The sequence below is a fragment of the Nesoenas mayeri genome (assembly GCF_963082525.1).
Source record: "Nesoenas mayeri genome assembly, chromosome: 7".
In the NCBI taxonomy this organism is placed as follows: Eukaryota; Metazoa; Chordata; class Aves; order Columbiformes; family Columbidae; genus Nesoenas; species Nesoenas mayeri.
In genome coordinates, this window is record NC_137551.1 from 31,742,060 (window position 1) to 31,764,762 (window position 22,703).

The 22,703-nt window shown below is 40.7% G+C and overlaps 1 protein-coding gene across 1 annotated transcript in view; it reads left to right on the forward strand.

Annotated features, from left to right (window-relative positions):
• Positions 1-681: 681 nt before the first annotated feature.
• TRUB1 (TruB pseudouridine synthase family member 1) overlaps positions 682-22,703 on the forward strand; it is a gene marked incomplete at its 5' end in the record, with an annotated part of 29,505 nt that continues 7,483 nt past the window's right edge. Inside the window, 4 exons of the mRNA XM_080348005.1 lie at positions 682-826; positions 3,211-3,303; positions 6,973-7,028; positions 20,130-20,211. Coding sequence (XP_080204131.1) covers positions 682-826; positions 3,211-3,303; positions 6,973-7,028; positions 20,130-20,211 — 376 coding nt within the window. The remainder of the gene's footprint in view (positions 827-3,210; positions 3,304-6,972; positions 7,029-20,129; positions 20,212-22,703) is intronic.

A 22,703-nucleotide genomic window follows, 5' to 3' on the forward strand; every position in this document is an offset into this window, starting at 1 on the left:
ATGTAGGGGAGGCCGGTTGGCGTTGCTGGTGGCAGGAAACCATCGCCCATCACAGGGACAGGGTGGTGGCAGCTGGAAGCTCCAGGCCCTGAGGCAGGCATGAAGTGATCCACTGACTATGGTACGCGCTGAAGAACCACACGGGGACCTCGAACCTGCTCTGTGCAGTGGCAGCCATTGCCTTCAGAGGAAAGATTTGTTTCTCTGAAGCTCTGGGAAGGACTGGGAACATGCAGATCCCTTAGCTAACCATGTGTTTATTTACCCATAACACTGTCTCTTTGTGGTTTCATCTGCAGACTGTTACAACCGAATAAATGAAACGCAGAGATTAAACATCCAAGCTCTCGGTGTCTTGCTCCAGCATGGCTTGCTTAAGTGCCTTGGGAGCACTGTCAGAGAAATGAATCTGTACAAATCGGCCTGGAGAGGAAAACGCACCTGCTGTGCTGCTGTATGGAGGCGAGAGACCCGAGCGCAGCCTGCCTGTACTCCTATATATACGACACATAGGAAGGCAGGAAGATTAACGGACTGAGCAACTACTCAGCAGAATATAATTCTTTCAAGTTGCGCAATGAAGGTAAAGGACAAACGTGCTCCCCTCCCGCCGCCGGACTACAAGTCCCAGCGGCCCGGGCGGGGCGGAAGGCGGCGGGCGGGCCGGGGGCTGCCGGGAGCATGGCTGCCCGGGAGGCGGGCGGCGCGGTGCTCGGCAGGTCGGCCGAGAAGCTGTTCTCTCTAAGCGGGCTGTTCGCGGTGTACAAGCCCAAAGGCCCCACCTCGGCCGGCGTGCTCAACCTCCTGAAGGAGCGGCTGCTGGCAGGTAGGGCTGGGGAGCCGGCTTGGGCCCGGAGGTGAGGGCTGGATGGTGAAGCGGGGACATGGTGACAGGGAGGTGGGTCCCGGGGCAGGAGCGGGCCGGCCGGAGGGAACGGACGTTCAGCCCCGGGTGTTTGGGGCGGGAAAGCCCTTCCCGGCGTGGCTGTGGGGGAGGTCGTGTCTGCGCGTTGGTTGGGGTGCCAGAACCACAAGCTCTGTCAAGCTGCTGCACCCTCTTCTGCACTCAGAAAACTAAAGGAGACCTCGAACTAAAGGAGACCTCGTGGTTTTGTTTTGTTTTAGTTTGTTTTTTTTTGTTTTGTTTTAATTTGATGGTAGTTCACAGCCATTGCATGGCCCAGACTGAGGAGTGAATCGAGTTGTGGGCTCCCCGGTTTAAGAAGGATAGGGATTACTGGAGGGAATCCAGCGAAGAGCTACAAAGCTTGATGAGGGGCCTAGAGCACCTTTCTTATGAGGAGACACTGAGAAAGCCGAGGCTGTTCAGCCTGGAGAAAAGAAGCTGAAAGGGGGTCTCATCAGTGTTTATAAATATCTCCAGGGTGGGTGTCGAGAGGATGGACCAGACTCCTTTCAGTGGTGCCCAGTGACAGGATGAGGGGCAGCAGGCGCAGACTGAAGCACAGGAGGATCCATCTGAACATGAGGAAAAACTTCTTTCTTTTGAGGGTTCCAGAGCCTGGAACAGGCTGCCCAGAGGCTGTGGAGTCTCCTTCTCTGGAGACATTCAAGCTCACCTGGACACATTCCTGTGCAATCAGCTCTGGTGACCCTGCTTTAGCAGAGGTCCCTTCCAGCCCCTGCCGTGCTGTGATTCTGTGAGCAGAGCCATTCCTGAATACGTTCTGGTTCACTTTGTGGAGCTGCTGGGTCTCTGCGAGGCTCAGCATGTGGGTCATGCAGGAGGGTGAGCTGTAAGGCCATATTCACCACTTGCTTATGTGGGGCAGGCACTCATTCTCACCTAAGGTACAGCACGATGTGAGCCTCCATTTTGAACGGGTATGAGATTTGCCCCAGCAGAAAGCTGCAGTCCCGCAGTGCGCAGTGCAGGGGATCCCGGCTTGGCAAGCTGTGGAGCACGATCCCAGGGACAACGTGCACCCCCCTGCCAGAACGCTGTCAGCAGCATTGCTGCGAAGCAGCACTGGCAGAATATTCTGCTTTTAATAGCAATAGGCAGTGGAACTGAAGTAAATCACCAAATGAGTGGAAACCACAAAGTGCTTCAAGGAGTTTGAAAGCTGGGAGCACAGTCTGCAGAAACTTCTTTTTCTGAACACAGGGAAGCATGGGTGTCAGATATTAGGGGAATAAAAAGTGTGATCATTGCAAAGGTGTGAGCGACTGGCCTAGGCCAGGGTTGTCAAACTCCTTTTCAAAAGGGGACACATCAGCCTCACAGTTGCCTTCAAAGGGCTGAATGTAATTTCAGGACTGTATAAATGTATGAGTAGTTACATTCATACAGTTCTGAAATTACATTCAGCCCTTTGATGGCAACTGTGAGGCTGATGTGGCCCCCGGTGAAAAGGAGTTTCCCTGGCCTAGACTATCTTTATAATGGATGTGGGGACTTGATTATCTAGTATAGGCTTTTGGGCACTTGTTGATGAAGTGAGAACATGGGCTTTCAGACAGGCTTGTTTAGGCTGATTTACTCTGTAGTGAACTGTAGTGTAGGTACTGACTTCAATTCAGCTTTGCGTGGAAGAGATTTAGCTGGATCATATCCGATTACCTGATGTGAAAGGCATAATGAAGAGATAATAGAAACAGGTAAGGGAGCTTAGAGCGTTTGTCGTATTTAATACTAATAAATAAGAAGAATAGGAATCTGCAAAATTCCTGGAGTTATCAGCTGCCTAGGAAGTCTGGTGGGTTGAGATGTTCCAACAGCTTGAAAGTGGCAGTGAGCAGGTTCAGTTCATTTCAAGTTTCCACATGCAAACAAATGTGGTCCATTATATGGAAGTAAATACAAGAATTGCTCAGACTATGTAGCATAGAATCGTGTATAGTAGATGATTTTGGGGACTCTGCCGGTAGTTCGTGAATGCTTTGTTAATGAAACGTCACAAGTTGACTGTCCACCAGGTTTTCTAGTAGTTTTCTTTTTTCTGAACATCTGTTCGTAATGGTACATAAGACTTGATTAGAATCTAATTGAAAATAGCTTGAATATTGGTTGAGTTTGGGAATAGATCTAGATGAATCATTAGTCTTATACCGTATAGCAATTTCTGCACTACTAATTCATAGTTTAAATAATTGATTTTTATCTCCTTTAGCAATCTGGAAATATGTGGGCTTTTTGCTGTGTTCTAAGGCCATCCTATAATGCTTCCTTTCCATTTCTATTTGCAGAAGCTGGTGTGCAAACAAATGAGAACAAAAGAAACAAGGTTTTGAAAATTGGACATGGTGGAACTTTGGACAGTGCAGCAGCAGGAGTTCTGGGTAATGAAAAATATAAATACAGTCATCAAAGGATTTTTTCAGGAAACATTTTCAGGCCTGTGTGAAATCAGAGGTGGAGTAACAATTTGGGATACACAGTGGGGGCTTTGTGGTTTTGCAGAAAGGGTAGGTTACTGTGGAGGAGCACTCTGGGTTTAATTTCCTCTCCATATACTTTTACATGCATATAATGTCTTTCTTAAGAGGAGGGTGTATTTCCACCTTCACCCACCCAAAATCCTGAAATAATTTGTGGGTTACTGCATGAAAATACAGACTTTTCTGTAATTAATTCTAGATTACCTCAGATTACCAAATCTGGGATTTTATAGTCATCATAATTTTCTAAAGTATTTGTTCCAAAACTAGTGCATTTTTGGAATTTTGAGGGAGCCTTTGAGGTTATAATACTCCCCAAATGAAAGATGTATAAGAGAAATTCAGCTGCTGCTTTTTTTGAGGCTCAGCATAGAAATATATTTCACTTCACGCTGAATAAACTGGAGTCTTGCTGAATAAACTGGATTTGTCAAAGAGATTATTTTATTAAGGAACAGGATGTGTAAATCACTGTGGATTATTTGGGTGTGGATTATTTCCATGTCATACGTTGTCACCGATAGTTCTGTTGATGAGTAACACGTAAACCACAGCTTGCTTAAATTGTAGTGTTATAGCTCTACTGGGCTAGAGGAAATAACAGCAATGCCTTTTTGGTACTTAAAATCAACAGGTACAGACTATGAGTAGACATTGGAAGTAAATCCCCTGCGTTTTGATGTGGTGGCTTCTCAGGAGGAGGAGATGTTTGCTGAGACTGTATCTCATAGAGGTCTATAGGCTGGTAATTGTCTTTCTCAGTCACCTGTGAACATTGCAAATATAACATTCTTGGGCTAGAAGTAAAGTCGTTTTGTTCCAATTTCCTGTACTATGTGGCCACTCACTCGAAAATACCTTGTGTGTTGCTGAAGCGGACATTTTTCTTTTACACAGATGTTCCCGTTGACCATACTACTGCTCATGGTGGGAAGTCAACAGCATTGATCTGTAGGAAAAGAAAAATGGCTTGTGCTTCTTAATGGCCTCTCCCACTGTTCTCTCATACCCAGCAGTCTCCAAAGCCTGCTCCTGTGGCATGACAAAAAGTACTTGGGCTTGATGTGCCTGGTAAAGACAGAGAAGTGCATCACCTTAATATGCTATGGATCAATCAAAAAAGGCACAGAATCTTTTATACCACTGCCATTTAAAACACACAGAGAAAAATCAGTGGTAGCTGGATCAGAAAGAACAACATTGGAGAGGGGCGGGAAAGGGAATGTGCCTGGATTTCTTGTGGGTTCAGGTATTATAATGAGGAGGGGAGGACACAACAGAAACAAGTGATTCAGTAGCACAATAGAAGTATTTATTTTCTGAAACCTCTAACCTTTCTTGATCCATACTGCTGTTTCCCAGATCTGATGTACTGCATGTCTATAACGTTGTCCATGGGAACTAGCTGGTACGGAGTCTTTCTTAGTGTGCCAAGTATATACTGCAAATAACTTTTCATCAGAAAGTATGCTTTTGTCTTTCTTTCCTTACTGAAACCAAGTGTAAGCAAGGAAGGACTTTAAAGACAGAGGTAGCTGATCTATGGTATGTGTGAGTGAAAGGCAGCTTAGAGACCAGGTGGCATGTGATGGCCCCACGCTGGTAGGAGCCTGGAGCGACTGCTATCTGAGAGACACAGTCTTTTGCCTGTCCCCATCTGTGGCCTCCATTGCATTTGGAAGGTGGTGGGAGCTGGGACTCGGCTTCTCCTTCTCACTATTTGGTGTCATATTTAGATACAAGAATCAAGGAATTGTAGGTCAAGTCTCAGTGAGTTGACTTAGAGACTATCTTCTTTTAATATCTATCTAGAGCTGTGGTTCCAGTTTAGTGTTTTCTTGATGTACCATAGGAATTGTAAATATTTGGCTTGTTTCTATGTGGCAGTTATGAACTGCGCTTCCATAGTAGAAGAAAAGATGAAAAAGTATACAAATTAAAACCTAGTGGTAAAGATTCCGAGGAGAACTATGGTTACATCTTTTGAGAATGATCACAGCTTCATAATGTGCACTCTGCGTTATGTAAGGAAGATTGGAGGTCCTCTGGCCTAGGAGAATCAAAGCCATTTATGAAAAGGTAGAGCTGAGTAATGATAATTCTTTCAAAATTAAAGTAGATATTATTTAAGCCAAACAGCAAATGCCATTCAAGAAGTGGTTTAGAGGCTGGCATGTTAAAAGTAAAAAAATCAGTTAACCCTTGTTACACTCTGTGTAGTCTGGCAGGTTTAGTTTTTGTTTCTTTTCAATAATGCACATGCTACACAAGCTGATGATTAAATGGGAAGATTGTTGGTGTCTTGTTCGTAAAATCATTCAGTGTCCGTTTCAAATTATTCTGTTGAATCTCTACACTCTTCAGAAAATTTCAACTCAAGAGTTATGTTGAAGTGTCAGTGATGCCATTGCATTGCAAGAAAAGTGCTTGGTTTAGAAGTTTTATCTGTGTGCTTATCTCCTTTTCTCAGCTGTGTTGCAGCTCCTTCCTATCTGGTGATTATGAAAGGAACAGGCTGAACTGAAGGTGCACAAAAACCCAAGCACAAGGGCATATGTGACTAGAAACCCTCAGGAACAAGAGGAGGAGTAATCGAGAACAAGTAGTCTAGTAATTCTCAGAATATAAAGACTGAGAAGCAGTAGAGTACCTGTGTTTGTTTGTTTGTTTAAAAAAATAAAGTTCATTGTCTGATTTGATGCTTTTGGTACTTGCTCCTGGTTAATGCAAAGCTGATTTCCTGCAAGCTCCCTTAAGTCCTGTAGTTTTATTGAAATCAAGGACATAAGCTGTTACGTATTCCATGAGTGGTACATGAAACTAATTTCCTTCTAAAATTTTCATTGTTTCTCATCTTCCTTTTGTTGCGATGGTTTTTTTTTTTTGGATCACTTTACGTAGAGAAAATAAATAGAAAAGCATATTCAAGGAAAGCACCTTGTTGTAAAAAACTTTAAAATAAAATAAAGCTCTTTTTCCATCTGCTGCTTTTATGACAAGCTGACTGTTATTTTGCAGAATACTGGTTTAAGATTGAAAAGACAGTGGTCTGTACATACATAATAATAGGAGGGTTTGGTTATAGAAGATTTTTGATAGAGGCAGTTGGACCTTTTGATTATTTTACTTTCTTGCTGTAAGCGTGATAAACACTTCCATTGTACTATCTTGGCTGTATTACTCTTGGTCACTATCAGCCTTTAAAAGGGCTATTTAGTTACAGTGGAAGCTGGATTCATTATTGGTGAGCCATAGCCTTCATCAAACCAGAGGCAGCGTTAATTGCACTATCCATTTCTTTAGTGATTCAAAGATAACTTTATCTGAGTGGTGAATTAAAGCATTTTAACAATAAATGGAGCTTATTTATCTTCTGCTTTAAACTTTTTTCCTTTCACTAGTCTCGTGTTGTTTGAACATCAGATGTACTTTCTCATAAGCATTGATTCTGCGCTAACAGAGCATGAAAGGCTGTATTTCTGACTAGCATAACATTTAGTAATGAATGGTGTTGAATAAGGGAACTGCAGAGCTGGTTTTGAAGTGTCATTTCTCCTTCTGTCTTTGCAGTGGTTGGTATTGGAAAAGGAACAAAAATGCTGAGAACGATGCTGGCGGGTTCCAAGGTGAGGAGTGCTGAATGACTTGGATTAGTGGGGTTTGTTTGTCTCTTTGTTTTCTTTTTCTCTTCCAAGGAAGAGCTGCATCAACATGTGAAGATCTCAGCCATCCTGCATATTTAGTTTCAATGTGAATTTCAGTTCCTTTTTGCATTTAGTCAGAAATTTGATGAAGACTTTTATGCCCAGAATGGTTGTTTTAAAACCTTTGTCTTGTTTTTTGTACAAAATGTTAATAAAGACCAAGTTCCTATTTTACAGGAAAATTTCTATAATATTAAGTGTTTTTAACCAACAACAACCAAAAAAAGGAGAAAATCTGTAATGAAGACGGCAGCCAAATGATGTTTTCAGGATGTAATTGTATATGACAGTTCAGTTTTTTGGTTGTTTTCCTTATGTGTATATAACATAATTGTTATTTAGCTTGCAGTAGCAGATGGTCTTTATTTCTTTTTTCTCTTCTTAAATACCACGGGGCCTAATGAGTGTTTTGCGTTCGTGATAGTAGCGATCGTTCCAGATTGCAGCTCCTATAGACTGGTGCTCTACAGGCACATGGACAGGCACATGTAAGAAGCCAAAGGTAACAAAAACCCCGTGGCTGCATGAGATAATCCAGACTGGAGCGTTCACAGGTGGCAATCTTGTTCATTGCTGCTTTTGATTAGTTGTACTATGTCTTTGGTGAGTGCACTCCAGATTGTAGGTGTGACATACACAAACAAGTTCATGTACTCCCAAGAATAATCTAGTGGTGTTGATTCCTCATTTGCAAGTAGGTTTTATCCATTATTTTAAAATGAGAAGTTTAGGTAAGAATGGCAGATGCAGAAATCAATTAAGCTTTCTGGATTTCATCTTATATTCAGGTAAAGTCAATAGTGAGCTCAGCAAATTGAAAGCCCTTCTAATGCATTTTATTCTGCTATTTTTCCCATTCTCTCCTAGTCTGAACACTTCAGCTCTTTACAGGTGTCGAACTGGTAACCTGAGGTAGAATTTCATTGACAAGCTTCAGTTCAACTCAAAGGAAAATAGTGTTATAGTGTTACAGAAGAGAACACAACTAGGATAAAAAGTTGTAGCTGTAGGGTCTGATCCAGAATTTACTGCAGTCAGTGTAAGTCTCTGCAGCAACTCTAGTGGGTTTGCAGTTGGTTTGTAGGACCAGATTTCAGAAGCATCTGTGTTTTGAATATACAGTAAGCAGCTGGAGCTGGATTTGCAGTTGAAGTGTAAGCAGTTACCACCCGGCATCTCCTTCTGAAGAACTTTTAAGTTAAAAAAAGGCATTTGGATACTTCAGATAGATAAAGTCATCATAGCTAAATATTTGAAAATTGTTGACTTAATTAAATTGCTTTACATGTTTTTATCCCTTAAGCTGATGTTCCCAGTGGAAACAGCTGTGATGGATGAAATAGCTTCAGCCTTTTTGGCAGAAGAGAGTATGCACAAGCTCCTTGGCATTGTGAAGTCCTGTAGGCAGTAGGAGTGTTATCCAGCCAAACGTTGTGCCCAGATACCTCAAGAAGGATTATAGCTGCTACTGAGGGACAAGGGAGGGGAACTTGATTCAATGAAGCGAAGTTACATCCTTACAGTAGATCAGCTTTTTCACTGCAACTGTTTGTGTATTATGATGTGATGGAGAGTGTGAGGTAGGTACCGTCCTTGCCAGGAGGCATGGCAGTTGTGAGTCTTCCTTTGGAGCTTGTCTCTGCTTTCCTATTTTCTAGTTATACTTGAATAAATTAGGCATGCAATAATTTGAGAGTCTTAAAGAAGGTGAACGATCTTCCACAGATACCTGTCTATTTCTTTTTTTTTACTACACTGACAACAATGGCTCGTAATGTAGTGAGAGATCTCATACAGATAAATCTATGACATGAAGATTTTGGTATTGTTTTGTATCCTGTGCATGTGCTAGGAGTTTATACTCTTGCTTCATCTTGTTTCACCATTGTTGATGCTAAAGTGTTTGCTGAAGTGTGATGTTTTTCTTTTGTTCCTTTGATTGCTCTAAAGATTCAGATGAACTGTCTGAGCCTCTCTGGTTAGGATTTACTGCTTGGTTATAGGAATGTATCTTGTGAAGAAATATTTCAGTCTAACATTGTTGGCAGCAGAGCTATGCTGAGTGGCCAAAACGTATGTTACTGCAGTAAACTCCATATGGTGGCTCTGCCAGAGATTGGACTATTTCTGATTTTTTTTCCCCAACATTGTGTGAAACTTTCATGACTCTGTGTGGTAGCTCGGAACATTATCACTTGATTCACAGCTCATACACATTATACAAGGAATGTTACTCTTGCAGTGTAAATCTAGTTCTCCGTTGGTTTGACCTCCTTGTGGATTAACTCAAAACAAACAGAAATGTGCAGCCAAGGGCAATACCTACTTAATGTTCCAGATTTCTCATTGAATTCTTAATATTTATCCAGAAATAAAAATATGTGCAAGCTGGCTTAGGTTTTGTTTGTTTCCAAGTGAGGGTGAGAAGCAGAATACACTCTTGGATCTGGAATTTAAATATTGAGTATTTAATACACATTCCATAGGAGAATTGCTTTTCCTTCTTGCTTTCTGGGACTTGGTCTTGCTTGGACTTTTTGCACTACATTATTTTGGGGGAAAATGTTTTACCATGGTTGCGAAATAAAGATAGTAGAATGAGAAAATATTTCCTGCTTCACCAGTAAAATGAATATGATGGGTGTGGGCCCATTTTTTTTAATGGTAAATTGTTTCTAAATGACTCAGTCTTATGGGTGACTAGTCTGTCTCAAACACAATGTAGAAGTGATTTCTGAGGGGGGAAATGGGTTAGAAAATGCTAGCTAGCAGCACAGTTTCCAAAGCGGTAATCCTGTTTTAAAGCCTCTCATCTATCAGAATGTGCTGTTACATAGAAGCAATGAGGTAAATGATCAGGGACTCATCAGAGAAGAAAATAAGGAAGAGCAATAGGCAATGAAATTCTCCATTATTCTAATACTTTGCATTTGGAGGAGATGTGTTTTCTGAGACATACAGCCTTTATTTTTAGGTGGGATAAAACAGGGTAATTGAAATTTTCAGACTTCAGTTCTGTGCTTAATTTGTGTATTTTTCAGTGAGATAACATCTGGGTTCACCCTATGAGAATTTGAGTCATACTATGTGAGTGAAGCCAGAACTTGGACATCAACCAAACGGTGCTTGAAATGCTGGTCTCTCAATGAGTAAAAATCGTTGGCATATTGGTTTTATCTGAGGATGGAACTCATCATGGTCCACACACAATCTGAATCCTCAAGTACTCGGTGATGTGAGGGGAATTGTCTGAGTACTTTGTCCTGCTTGCACAAGCTTGGGCAGAGACTAGTTAAAATAGAAAATTCAGGCTCAAAGGTTGTGGCTTCTCCAGAACAAAGCACTATGCAGAAATAATAATTAAAAAAAATAAATCCCAAACTACATAGAGTAAAACCCAAACACAAAGACTAGAAAGAGAATACGGGCACAATGAAGATGCATCAGTGGCCTGATACGTGACAACTTCAATTTAGTATAGTTGTTAAAATCTGACTTCTTATGAATCCTGGATGGAAAATGAGTGTTGGTTCAGTGATCAGGTCTCAAAACTTGCCAGTCACACTTGTGTCCTGTGAGAGAGGCTTTGCCTAAGCAGGAATTGGTTCAAATCCCGTGATTTGGGCTTAGACTTAGTATGTTGCAAAATTGCTGCTTTAGAGGGTTGACACCAGATGCTGCAGAAGACTGTCCATAAAAAAAGGTTATTTCTTTACCTCCTGTGATTATTTTACTGTCCTAAAAATTAGGCTGTAATTTGTATCCCTTAACTTCTCATACAGAAAGGTTGCTAGCTTTCTCCATGAATTCACTTTTTTGAATTAAGTCCTTGGCTTCCATCTTTTGGCAACGAGTTAAATGAATTAATAATGCATTAAAAAGTACATCTAGTAGTTCTATAAGGAGCAGAACTAATGAAGCCTTTTCTTGTGACTTCATTTATTTACAGCTCGTTAGATGCCGAAACCCCATGTGGACTCTTTGGTTTCCAGTAATACAGTGGGGCTCCCTCTGGAGCCTTTTTCTTAGTAGAAGCGACAACAGATTTATTTCCTCTATTGGTCTGTTTTCAGGAGGCTTATAAGAACTTGCTATCTCTGCAACCTCTATTCTTCTGCCAGCATTTGTGTATTTGAACATTAACATGCGCATCGTGATGGTGTAAGCACTATTCCTTTGGAAATCCTAATTTTCTTTTTAAAAAGATGGTGGTTTTTGTGTGTGTGTTTTGGTGGTTTTTTGTTTGGTTTTGGTTTTGTTTTAAAATGTATTTCAAAAGCAGCTTGTGCTGCAGTTGATATATTTGAGTTACCAGCGCAAGAAAATTGCGTTGACTTTTTCCTTTTGAAGGATCCTCTTGGTTGTGTGTGCTCTTGCTTTTAATCTTAAAAATATCACCAGCTGAGCTCTTTGCTTCATCACAGTATCACATCTTGCTTTCTTTTGGAGCTGGGTAAAACCAAAACTACTTATTTCATAAAGTACATAGTGATATGTTCTGTTTTCTTTTTTATATTCTTATATTCTCTTAGAAGGGCAAGATTTGCCGGTAGCGGTAATACTTTTTATTAGCCTAATCAGCATAGCACAGAAAACTAGGCATTTGGATATGCAAGCCCTTTCTTAGGTCTAAAATAGACTGGAAAACTAAGTGTATTTTAGATTTGATTTGAGTTCAGTGAAGGAGGTATCTTTTAGACCATTTCTGAACAAAAAAGTAGTTAATGCTTATGTCTGTAGTATTACCAACAATTCTTTGTGGGCAAGCAGTTATAGGTAGGACCCCAAGACTGTTCGACACATATGGGCTGCATTTTATTACCTACTTTAACATAATAATGTAAGAAAACAATTTATCTCCCGTGTGGTGTAGCAAGGTTTTGTTCACAACTGATTAGCCAAGCTTCCAGTCATTAGGCAGGGGGGACTGTACATGCCTACCTGATGATTCTCAGATCCCATCTTGCTTGTGTTCTTCTGTGGTTTTAGTTGGGCTTCCGAATTGCATTTATATCATACCCAACTCTCTATATTTGCCTTGCAGGAATCCAAGTAAAAGTGGTTTGTTTTTGTCTTTAGCTCTTGCCCTAGGAAATTTTTCATCTGCAACATCTTCTCGTTTTTCACTCTGTGGTTCATGCCCTTTTACATTCTCACACCTTTGTGGTGTCCCATCCACAGTTACCAAGGCTCTGACTCAGTTTCTTTTTGAAGTGAGATGGGAGAGGTAACCAAAGAAAGAGTGCAGTATGTGACCTGCTCATTTAAACAAAATGAATTGTAGCTACACAAAATGTCATTACTTTGCCTCTGTTCAAGCCCAGAGAAATTATTGTTTCCTTACAAGGGAGGTAGGAAAGCAAAGCAGGAGATGATAAGGTCGTCTCCTAGGGGAAAAAGAGAGCCTGGTGGATTATACATTGTGGCATGTGAAGGGGCTGGTGTGAGGTAACATTATAGTGTGCCATAAATCTAAAACTTCTATTGAGCCTGTGTTTTTTCTGAACCCAGCAAAGTTATGAATTTTAGTTCCTAGGCTTGTTTTGAAAGGTGTTTTATATGTTTCCCTTGAGGAATAGGACTAGCAGATCGGAGATGGAGTGATTGTTTTATGAGAGATGTTAACCCACGGGCAGACGGATGTGTAGAATGGGTAGCTGAATTCTTCCTGACATGTAGTGGTTGCTTAATTTCATGCATTTAGTTACTGTTTTGTTTGTTAAATGAATTTTATTACGTTCCCCAAATATGGGTATAAGACAAAGAAATCTTGACATTTCTATTACGCGGTATTTGTTTTCTTATTGTGCAAACATTCAAGGAATATTTCCTTGTATGTTTGCACAATACAGTGCAAAGATGTCAAGTCTATTAATAAAACTTGTCCTACTTACATCTGTAGTCTGTAACAGCTATATCCAAGTACTGCTGTAATAGTTTGCCTTTTTTTTTTAACCGCTGCTGACACCTGAGAAAGTTTTTGCAGAATCAGAACTTTCTATTGTAATTCCACAACCTCTTTCCAGAGCAGAGGAAGTTGGTTCAGAGTGTTATTTATGCAAACGTAGCGTTGGTTTCTATCCGTGTGTATTATTTTACATTACTGACAACGGATTTCTTGTTCCCTGAGTGCCTCAAGATATTAAGTAGAGATCAGTGTCACTTTATGAAAGTATGGTTGTCCTCCTCACAAGGAAAATGCTTATATAAAAGGAAGGCTGGGAAAATGCATGAATGATGTTGGCAGTTATGTGTTTTGAGAATGTGTAGAAGGTGTTATCAAAGCTTGGAGTGGTGTCTGTACAAAAGACGCACCAAGAGAATGTTTAGCCCGCACAGTGGAGGATGCAGGAATCAGGAAAGCGTTAGCTGGATAAAATGGTCTTAAATGTGCCCCTTGCCTGTTACACATTGTCAACATTTTAATTACCTGTTACTGCAAAACATACATTTTTTTTAGACCTCTTTTTTGATAACAAATCATAAGGAGAAAAGAGGCTGATTTGAGTATGTGCTCTTTCCTGCCCTGCCCAGTATCCCCAAAACAAAGTTGTAGAAGAAGCAGCTGTTAAATAGTGTAGCTACTTTCCTGTAGTGGTGCCCTCAGTAGGCTGGCTTAACATGCTCGAGTCTCTTTTATGCTCACCCCAGAGGCCTAATCTATTAATAGCTCAGCTTCATGCTCTATTAATATTCACACTTTTTTTAAACTGTTGAAAATCTTGAGGAGACTGCACCTATTGTGCTGCAGAAGCTCTTTCCTCCAAAAATGCAGGATATTTTAAGAGCATGCTCTAGTCTGATTTTTCTGTTCTTCCATTCATGAGGTCAGTGTCACCTTCTTTCCTCTTGACCTTTCTATAATTGTGTATATGTCTGTGCTACATGTACAGCTAGTTCTTGCTCGCATTCTTTAAAAAAAAACCCTCCAGACTGCAACATGACAAAGCTATTTTTCTCTTACTAAAAATCACAAGGAAAAAAAAAGATGTTAGCAGATTTAAAGTAGCCATTCTCCATTGTTTTATGTAGTGTTCCATTCTAGTAATTTTGAGATGCTCTTACCACTGCCTTCAAGAATTTACTGCATCTCCACGTTAACAATGGCTTCGAATTCACCTAAAGGCTTTCATGCATTTAATTTTGTCTATGAATTTGTATATACCTATAAAGTCTTACCCCTCTGGAAGGGCTATCTTATATTTCTGGGCAGAGAATTTCCTTACAACTCTGTTTCTCTGACAGAAGCTGAAGGTCATCTTTGTTTGTTTTGTATAATCTGTGGTGTAGCTGCCAGACAGAATGAAGAGGCAGGTACAGAACAGGTGTTACAGCTGAGGATGAAATCTGAGAGCCAGCCTGAGACATATTGGTAAGATAAGTCTCAACAGAGAGCAGGCGTCCAAAAAGGTGTATATGAAGAGACTGTGGGTTACAAGCAGCTGCTTTTGCACATTAACCTGCATCCCCTCGTGGATATTCTGAGCCTATATTGTGTTTAGAAGTGACATGTGGCTGTGATGCTACCTCAGGTGACCTAGTGTTTCTGTTACTGGTGAGACTGATCCTCTCCCATCCCTGTTCCTGCTCTCTCTCTCACACCAAAATTTAAACTTGCTGCAGTTTTTAGCTATCATCTTAAAGCTTCTCTGAACTCCAGGTAAAGTATTTTCTGTGGGTTCCTCTGTTACAGGTGGTTCTATTCCTTCACATTGAAAATCTAGTCACCCCACATGTTTGAGCTTTTAAAATAAGCTGACATAAGAGGTCAGAAAATCCTGTTAATCCAAGAGTAAAGATCAGATAGTTCTTCAGCAATGACAGTACAATTACAGCATCTAGCAGTAAATAAAATTTAGTGCAGGCTTAGCACAGAGTCAGCTTTTTCTTTTAGGACCAAAAAAATGAATGGTAGAGAAGAGAAATTGTAGTGTTTGTATATGTTAAGAGGACGTGTTCGGTGTTTGTGGTTTGGTTTTTTGGTTTGTTTTTTTTTGGAATTTGCTCTGTCGTAAAATATGGAACTCCTCCAGCATCCTGCAGCCTTTATTTTGCCTCTGTGCAACCTGCTTTTAAGAGATTAGGGCTCTATGCTTTTAATATATTGGAATCTGCTTAGTGAGAGTGCTTTGTTTTGGGAAATAATTGAAACTATGGCAACCCTTGTTTTTTTTCCAGCTTATTTGTCTACCTAGTGTACTTCTTTGGTTTGGGGGATGATTAGCATACTGGAAACCACTGGTAGCTGCTGCTGTTATACAAACAGCAAATATCAGTTCTGTGAATACTAAATCCAGAGCTCCTTAGTTGTGCTTTAGAAATCATTACACACAAAATGAATATTACTGTAAAACTCAGAGTTTAAGGCAGGGCTGTCAAACTTGTTTTCAATGGGGGCCACATCAGCCTGGCGGTTGCCTTCAGAGGGCCAAATGTAATTTTAGGACTGTATCAACGTAGGAGTAGTTACATTAATACAGTCCTAAAAATGCATTCGGCCCTTTGAAGACGACCGCCAGGCTGATGTGGCCCCCATTGAAAACAAGTTTGAAAGCCTGGTTTAAGGCCTTGTCACTATCTCAGTGACCTAAGTCTACGAAAATGCAAGTGCTCATCCCAGGCGTGCAGACTGATTGGGTTCAGCACAGGAGCACTGATCCTGATCAGCGCTTGCCTGCTGCGTGTTCACTCTCCTTTCCTTCAGGTTCTCTAGAGCACTTGGGTTTTTGTTTGTTTGTTTTGTTTTATGTTCCCTCAAACATGTCAGCCACAGGCAGACATCAGTTTACATAAATTGACTTGCGAGTGTGACTTCTCTTGCCCAGCTTTCAGCCTCTTGCACAGGGGACTGTAGCCTTTTAAAATTTGTTTTCCTTTACACTTCTATGTTCACTTGCTGCTGTGATGAGAAAATGGGTCATCCTTGGATGAACTCTTATGAACTGCCTCTTCCAGAGAGCTTGCTTGCCTGGGAAATTCTTGCAGTGGGAGCCATCTTAAAATCTTCCTGACAGTTACTAGTGACCTTATTTCGTAATTTCTTACGTTTCTGTCTAGCTCTTCCAAAGTGTTGCTTCTCCGTGTTTGAAAAAGCTTTTAAAACATGTGATAATTTAAGATTTCAAGCCTCTGGCTTCTTTCCAAATACAACTTTGATATAGTAACAGTTAAAACTGAGAAGCTCTGTTCCCTGGGCTGTCTGGTATTTGCTCTGATAAGTGGGGCAGACATGCCTGGCGCTCAGCCCAGGGGCTGCAGCCTCCAGGAGTGCCCCGGCTGGGCTGTGCAGCCTGGACCTCTGCTGGCTCTACAGCCCCTTAACAGGAGAGGATTCTTCTTCCTTCTCCTCCTCCTCCTCTTTTCACAGTTAAATACATACACCTATAAAGTCTGGCCTTTTTCTCTGGCTTTTTATAGATATGATTTCCCTTTCTGTGTTAGTATAAGGATTTGGATATGAAGTAAAAAAACAGATTATGGCTATTCTCTTACTAAAACATTATTGTAAGCATCCTATGGTTTATTGCTTGTGAGAATTTTGACTGTGCCCTGTGGTTGTGACTTTAAACCCAAATTCCTCTTCCTAAAATCTGACAGATTTATTAGAAGGTTTGTAATCTGTTTCTTTAGGGTTCCTGTAATCCATTTCTTTCTCCAGTTCTGGCTTTTATGGCTTGTTTCTTTCTAGTCACAGATATGGTGGTAAATGTATGGCTGCTGGGGCACTTCCCTGTCTTTCTGGTCTTGTAGAGACTGCACCCACCATCCATGTCCCCAGCTGTGTGACAGAGCTTTTGCATTACATTGTCGTTGACAGAGTGCAGTGGTTTGTCTGTGTAGAGCATCATCTTCAGGATGTCTCACTAGTGTGAATGAGTGACTTATACTCAAGGGCTTCTGATCACTTTGCCTTTTGTTTCAGTTGCTGTAACGTCAAGAAAGTGGTTTTCTATAGGGCTGTGAGACAGCTGTTCCCTAATTCAAGATAGGTGGGGGAAGGTCGCTGTGCCCTCAGGGTTGTTGTACTGTTGTACAATTGTGAGGTGCTGCTTTGGGAGCCTGCAGACCACCCTCAGAAGTTGGAGTTAATGCTCGGTGCAGCAGTGCTTGCAAGTTGTCACTGGGAGTACTTGATCTTGGCTTTTAGTGCGCTACAGTTGCATATTGTGGAGGCTCAAAGGGAAGCTGAGGTGTGCTGCTTTTGATCTTTCAGTGGTTTGGGTCTGGGTCTCAGGATGAGTAGAGGAAAAGGATGTAGGGGCTATTGAGAGGCAGAGCGTTCTCTGATGAGCTGCTGAGATAGGGACATTTCCCATCACAGTCTGCACTTTTAATGCTTTTCCACTGCTTGCAACACCTACTACCTTGTGTTTTTTGTTTTAGGTTGAGTGGGTTGCAGGCAGTGTGGTTGTGAGCAGTTGCTGTCTGTGTTCCTGCAGTGATCTGTAATTTAAGAGTAGAGGAAGAATGCCCCTAGATGTATTTTATAAAATTGGAAGAAGTAAATGATCACCACCACAGGTGAGAAAAGGTCACCAAAGACTTATTAAATGACTCAGAATCTGTTGGGTGCTTCTGAGAGCAGTATGACTTAGAGTCTAAAGAGAGTTAATGCTGAATTTTGACATAAAATAAGAGGAACAATAGATTAAGTCTGGACTCTTACATTATCTTCTACAAGCTCCAGGTCCTGCACACCAACAAAGGGGAAATAAACCCTATTAAATGGCTAGTAAGAATTATGATATATAATTGTAGATACCTAAGGACACTCCAGAGACTGATCATAAAACAACTGTAATTCTTAATTTCCTGACCTGTTATAGCTTTCTTTGTGGATTATTGCATTGCCGGCTTGAGTCTTTTGTGACTCTATAAAGGCTTCTGTTAGGAATGGGGATTTGTGACTAATGTTTAAGGAGGGCTTTTTGCCATTTTTGCAGAAATTAAAGGGTAAGTCAAATGTTGAGATTTGGATTGTATTGTTCATATAGTTTGTGTTTACATATAAACAGATGGTACTATTTCTCCATTGCTGGGAGGTCAACTGTAACATGTTTTTGTAACAGCCAGCCTGAAGCAAGATAGCCAAAACCAGAATTAAGAGGAAGAAAGTAGTTCAAACCGAAGTAGTATCAGTACTTTGATTTGGAAACATCTGAAGACTGTGTGTGAGGCTTCAGACTTTGAGATTTAGAGTTTTATTGAACTGCTAAGTTAATTCATCATGTTAAATTTATGAAGTTCTGCTCACATGTTTTTGTTAACCTCTGGAATAGTTACTGAATAATGTCTCTTTCTAGCTATGCTATTACATGTTAAGAACTAGATCACTGAATGTCTTGGAAAGCAGGCAATTTTATGGTCCTAAAAGCAGGTAACTTACTTGAAAATTTGTTTAAATATTTATTGTGGAGCAGCCTTCATCCATTCTTCCTTTAGTTTATTTCCATATATTCAAAAATATGTAAACTTCAAGAATTTGATTTCGAAATGCCTAATTTTGCAGTTGTCTGGAGGTTCAGACATCTGCAGTATTTAGGAAAAACATAGCCTTAGTGTGGTAAGCAAAGAATACAGTTATTTTTATATTGAAGTGGGCACTCCACTGCCTTTTGTCTGATTATTCCTGCTGCTTCCATTTTGCAGCAGTTGCTTGAAGAAATACATTCAAGTGGCAGGTTGTCACATGGAACAAAATCAAGGCATGTCTTAGTAGTCCCTCTTTGTAGGTGTCATTTATGTGCCCACACTATTATTACTTGAGCTTGTCTGTACTTCTCAAGTACATGAAAAAGGATGCATCGCATTAAAGAGTAAAATGTTCGTGCTTTTGCATGTTTGGATGTGTTTCAGTAGAATTTGCTCAACCAGGTTCTAGTAGATGCATCCTTTTACAACTTGGTTCAAATTTGTGTTAGCTCAGTTTGGAGTAAATTCATTGAAACCTTACTGGGAATTAGGCATTGGAACACTTTGATTGTTCTCTCCCTCTCTCTCTCTTTCTCTCTCTCTCTGCTTTACTTTGAAGGGCCCTGGATTTAACATAGGGCTGAGAGAATTGGAATGGAATGGGCCAGGCAGTGGGTCAGACTGCAGATTTTAATACCTGAGGGTATCTCCAGACTTGACCCAAACTCATGTTACAGAGTGAGTCTTCATGTGTTGGCAGCCTAGTGAAAAGACATGGGGCAGCTGGTTCACGGGCAGATTCTGTCAGCTCCAGCAGCTCCTGCCGTACACCCACAGCGTGGCAGTGCTGAGGGTGGCAATGGGGAAGAGAAGGACATCAGCTGATAATGCAGCAGGGACAAGACCTGCTGGCCTGGGAACAGGTTGATCCCTTCTTGCAAGATACAAATACATACACTGAAGAATTCTTTAGGAAGAGTGGTGAAACAGAAACATTTGGAGAACTCGTGATGAGCAGAGATGTCACTTGGTGGCCTTGCTTGCTCTCCTCGTGCTAATCACAAGGTCTTTACCAGATTCCAGATGTTCAAAACTCCAGCTTTACGCTATTGCATATCAGTGCATCACATGGCAGAACTGTTGTAATGCTTTGCCTTGGAAGTGGGGGTTCTGCTTTCACAAGTAAAGGTCTTTGTGACTTTTTTTTCCTTTAATTTTTAAGGAACAGAAAAATTGTGTGTGAAAGGTACTCTGTGTGCTGTGCTTCAGCAGTGACATATGACACCCCACAGAGACTTTGATTTTACCACCCTATTATCTTCTTTGTGGTATTGATGTATTTATAGTAAAAATTAGATTCCATGTTGCTTCTCCCTGGGGCTTCTAAAACCAAAATCATAGGTGCATGTAATGCGGGATTTAATTTTTGTTTAATGTCTTTTCATCTTTGCTTTTAGTTAAACGAACTTGCTGGATTGGCTATTCAGACAGCAATCTTCCTGTTCTGATTTGAAATAGTTGGTACTTGCAGTCTTTATTAAAAAAAAAGGGGGGAGTGGAAAGAAACAACCTTGAAGACCTGACTCACTAATCTCTCTTTTTCCTTCCCAGAAGTACACTGCCATTGGACTGCTGGGCAAAGCTACTGATACATTAGATGCTACAGGAAAAGTAACTGAAGAAAAACCTTATGGTAAGCATAAATGTTTCTGTGTACTCGATATAATTTGAAGGCACAAATGGTCTCTATTTTAGAAAAGCAGAAGAGACGTTTGGAAGTCTATGAATTAAATGTAAATGTGAAATCAAACTAGGGTTATTTCATCTTCAACTCCAGTGCTCATATAATGGAGACCAGCCTCATGCAATTATGGCCAGTACAAGTGTTCATTTCTGTTGGAAGAAAACAAAGGAGACATTAGGAGGGAGAAAATAGGATTGAGCTGGGCTATGCCATTTTAAATCTTTGACAGTCTGACAAATGACATGTTGTGTCCAGTAAAATTTTCTTTCAGTGTACAGTCTTATGAGTGCTCTTTGAGTAACACCCTTCTGGGCCAGTGGAGGAATAAAATCATTAGATCTTCCCTCTAGGACTCCTCTTTAGCTAAGACTGCTCAATGTAAAGTGGGGGTGGCATAAACTACTTTCTACATATGTTCCCCTACCAGATCTTGTTCTGTGTCTGTGCATTCTGTGTCCTAGCAACTTTAATAAATGAACTTTTCTGACCCACAGAGCAAAATGCAGGAGTTTAAGTTCTCAAAGCTAATCCTGACTGTGGCTTTGTTGGAGTGGACATTCCACAATACCCAGGGCAACTTAGAAAAAATGGAGGACTAACCAGGGGCACACCAAATGTATTTACCATTAGTTCTTTTATAGCCTGGGAAAAAAAGTAAAAAAAAAACAATAGGTAACTGGTTGCTTAGCAACTCTTATAGGTCCCACACTGTTTGTCGTGCCTGGTAATAGTTACATGAAGTAAATTATCTCTTTTGTTAATAACATGATGAAAATGGTAGCCTGGATTCTACCTCTCACCTCCAGTCTCCTTTCTCCTGCAGTTTTTCTTTTTGCATGAGGCAGGCAAGTGTGAATTTCTTGTCCACATTAACTTGATGGATTGTTCTGAATAGTATTATTTACTAGTTAATATTATTCAAAGATGTTGGATCATTTGCTTCTGCTTCAGGATCAAGTTCTAAGTTTCTCTCTAAGCTTCTGAAGGACTGAGCATCCCTATGGTGTTAGAGTTGCCAACACTTCATGATGGTTGGAAAACACTTCCTTGGTTTTTATGTATTCCTCCCAGAAAGTGGAATGCTGTGATTCTACTGCACCGAGTAGGATTCGTTTTAGATACTTGCTCACATATAAGCTGTGAAATATCAATTAAAGTACATGCAACTCCTATGAACAATTAATTTAAAAAAATCTGCTTCTTGAAACACTGATCTTGCTTTTTTATTTTGTACTGCTTACTGCAGACAGAATACAGAATGGTGGTTTTGTGTGTGTTTCTTCCACTGGTAGCTTTTGTTGTAGTAACTCCCACCTCTGCACCACCTCCTCTGTTACGGTGGCTTAGCTTTCTGTTAGATTGTGTTCTTGGGAAACTGTTTTGGGTTAAAAATACCCCCTTTTGAGTTGCTTATCTTTTTAAACAGAGATCAGTTGCACGATCCAGTTCATCATACGGTCTCATGAAGAGCAGTACTGGTGTTGCTGGGGCTGTGCAGTTTTGGGTGTTGGATGAAGTTTCCTTTTGCTGAAGCTGATGGCTGAAAGAAACGCTCATGAAATTGGTCTCCGTTGCTTTCCATTTTGGTGTGAATCAGTCAGATTTGATTCTTCAGAAAGAAGAAAGAGGGAACATGCATCCTTTTCTCCATGCTATCTACATATTTTTTTATTTCCTTCTTCTTCTTCTGATCAAGCAGGTATTTCTCATCTTTCCGGTGTCTTCTCCAAAGCAGCTTGTTTTCTGCATGATTCTCTGGGTAGCCTGCTACCCATAATCCTACTTGGTACTCCAAGAACAGCCAAACCAGATATTTGAGCTGAATGTCAGCTTTCCTTTGACACCTAGAAGGATCCTGGGAGAAGGAGAGCATCTGCTAAGGAACAGAAATCCTGCAGTGCCAGCAGCATCCAGGATTGGGCCTTAGTGCAGAGAAGGGGCACAAAACCAGCTTGCAGGATATATACAACACTTCTTGTGGTCCAGTGGAGTCATTCTGGAGGAAAGTGCTTGCAGAAAGTTTCCTGCTATATTAACTATAAGAAAGTCTTACATTGTAGTTCTCGAAAGTGCCCCTAGACAGCAATCTAGAAAGCAAACAGTTGTGTATTACAGTTAGTTGCAATGAAAGGATGCACTAAAGAGAGCTCCTTGGGTTTAACCCCCTCCACAAATTCTCATGGTTTTTTGTTTGTTTCTTATCAGACAGCAAATTTACATTTCCACATGAAATAAGATTATGGTTTCATACAGCTCCCAGTATATCTGATGCTGACTTTGGAAGCAAGTAGTGTTTCACATTCTGCTTTATTGAGAACATGAACATTTTTTTCCCTTTTTTTAGTGTTTGTAACTATGTACAGGAATGTACATTCTGAAACCCACTTCTGGCTGCCTGCAGACTATATCCAGACATGGAGAACAAAATTCATGAGGATTTT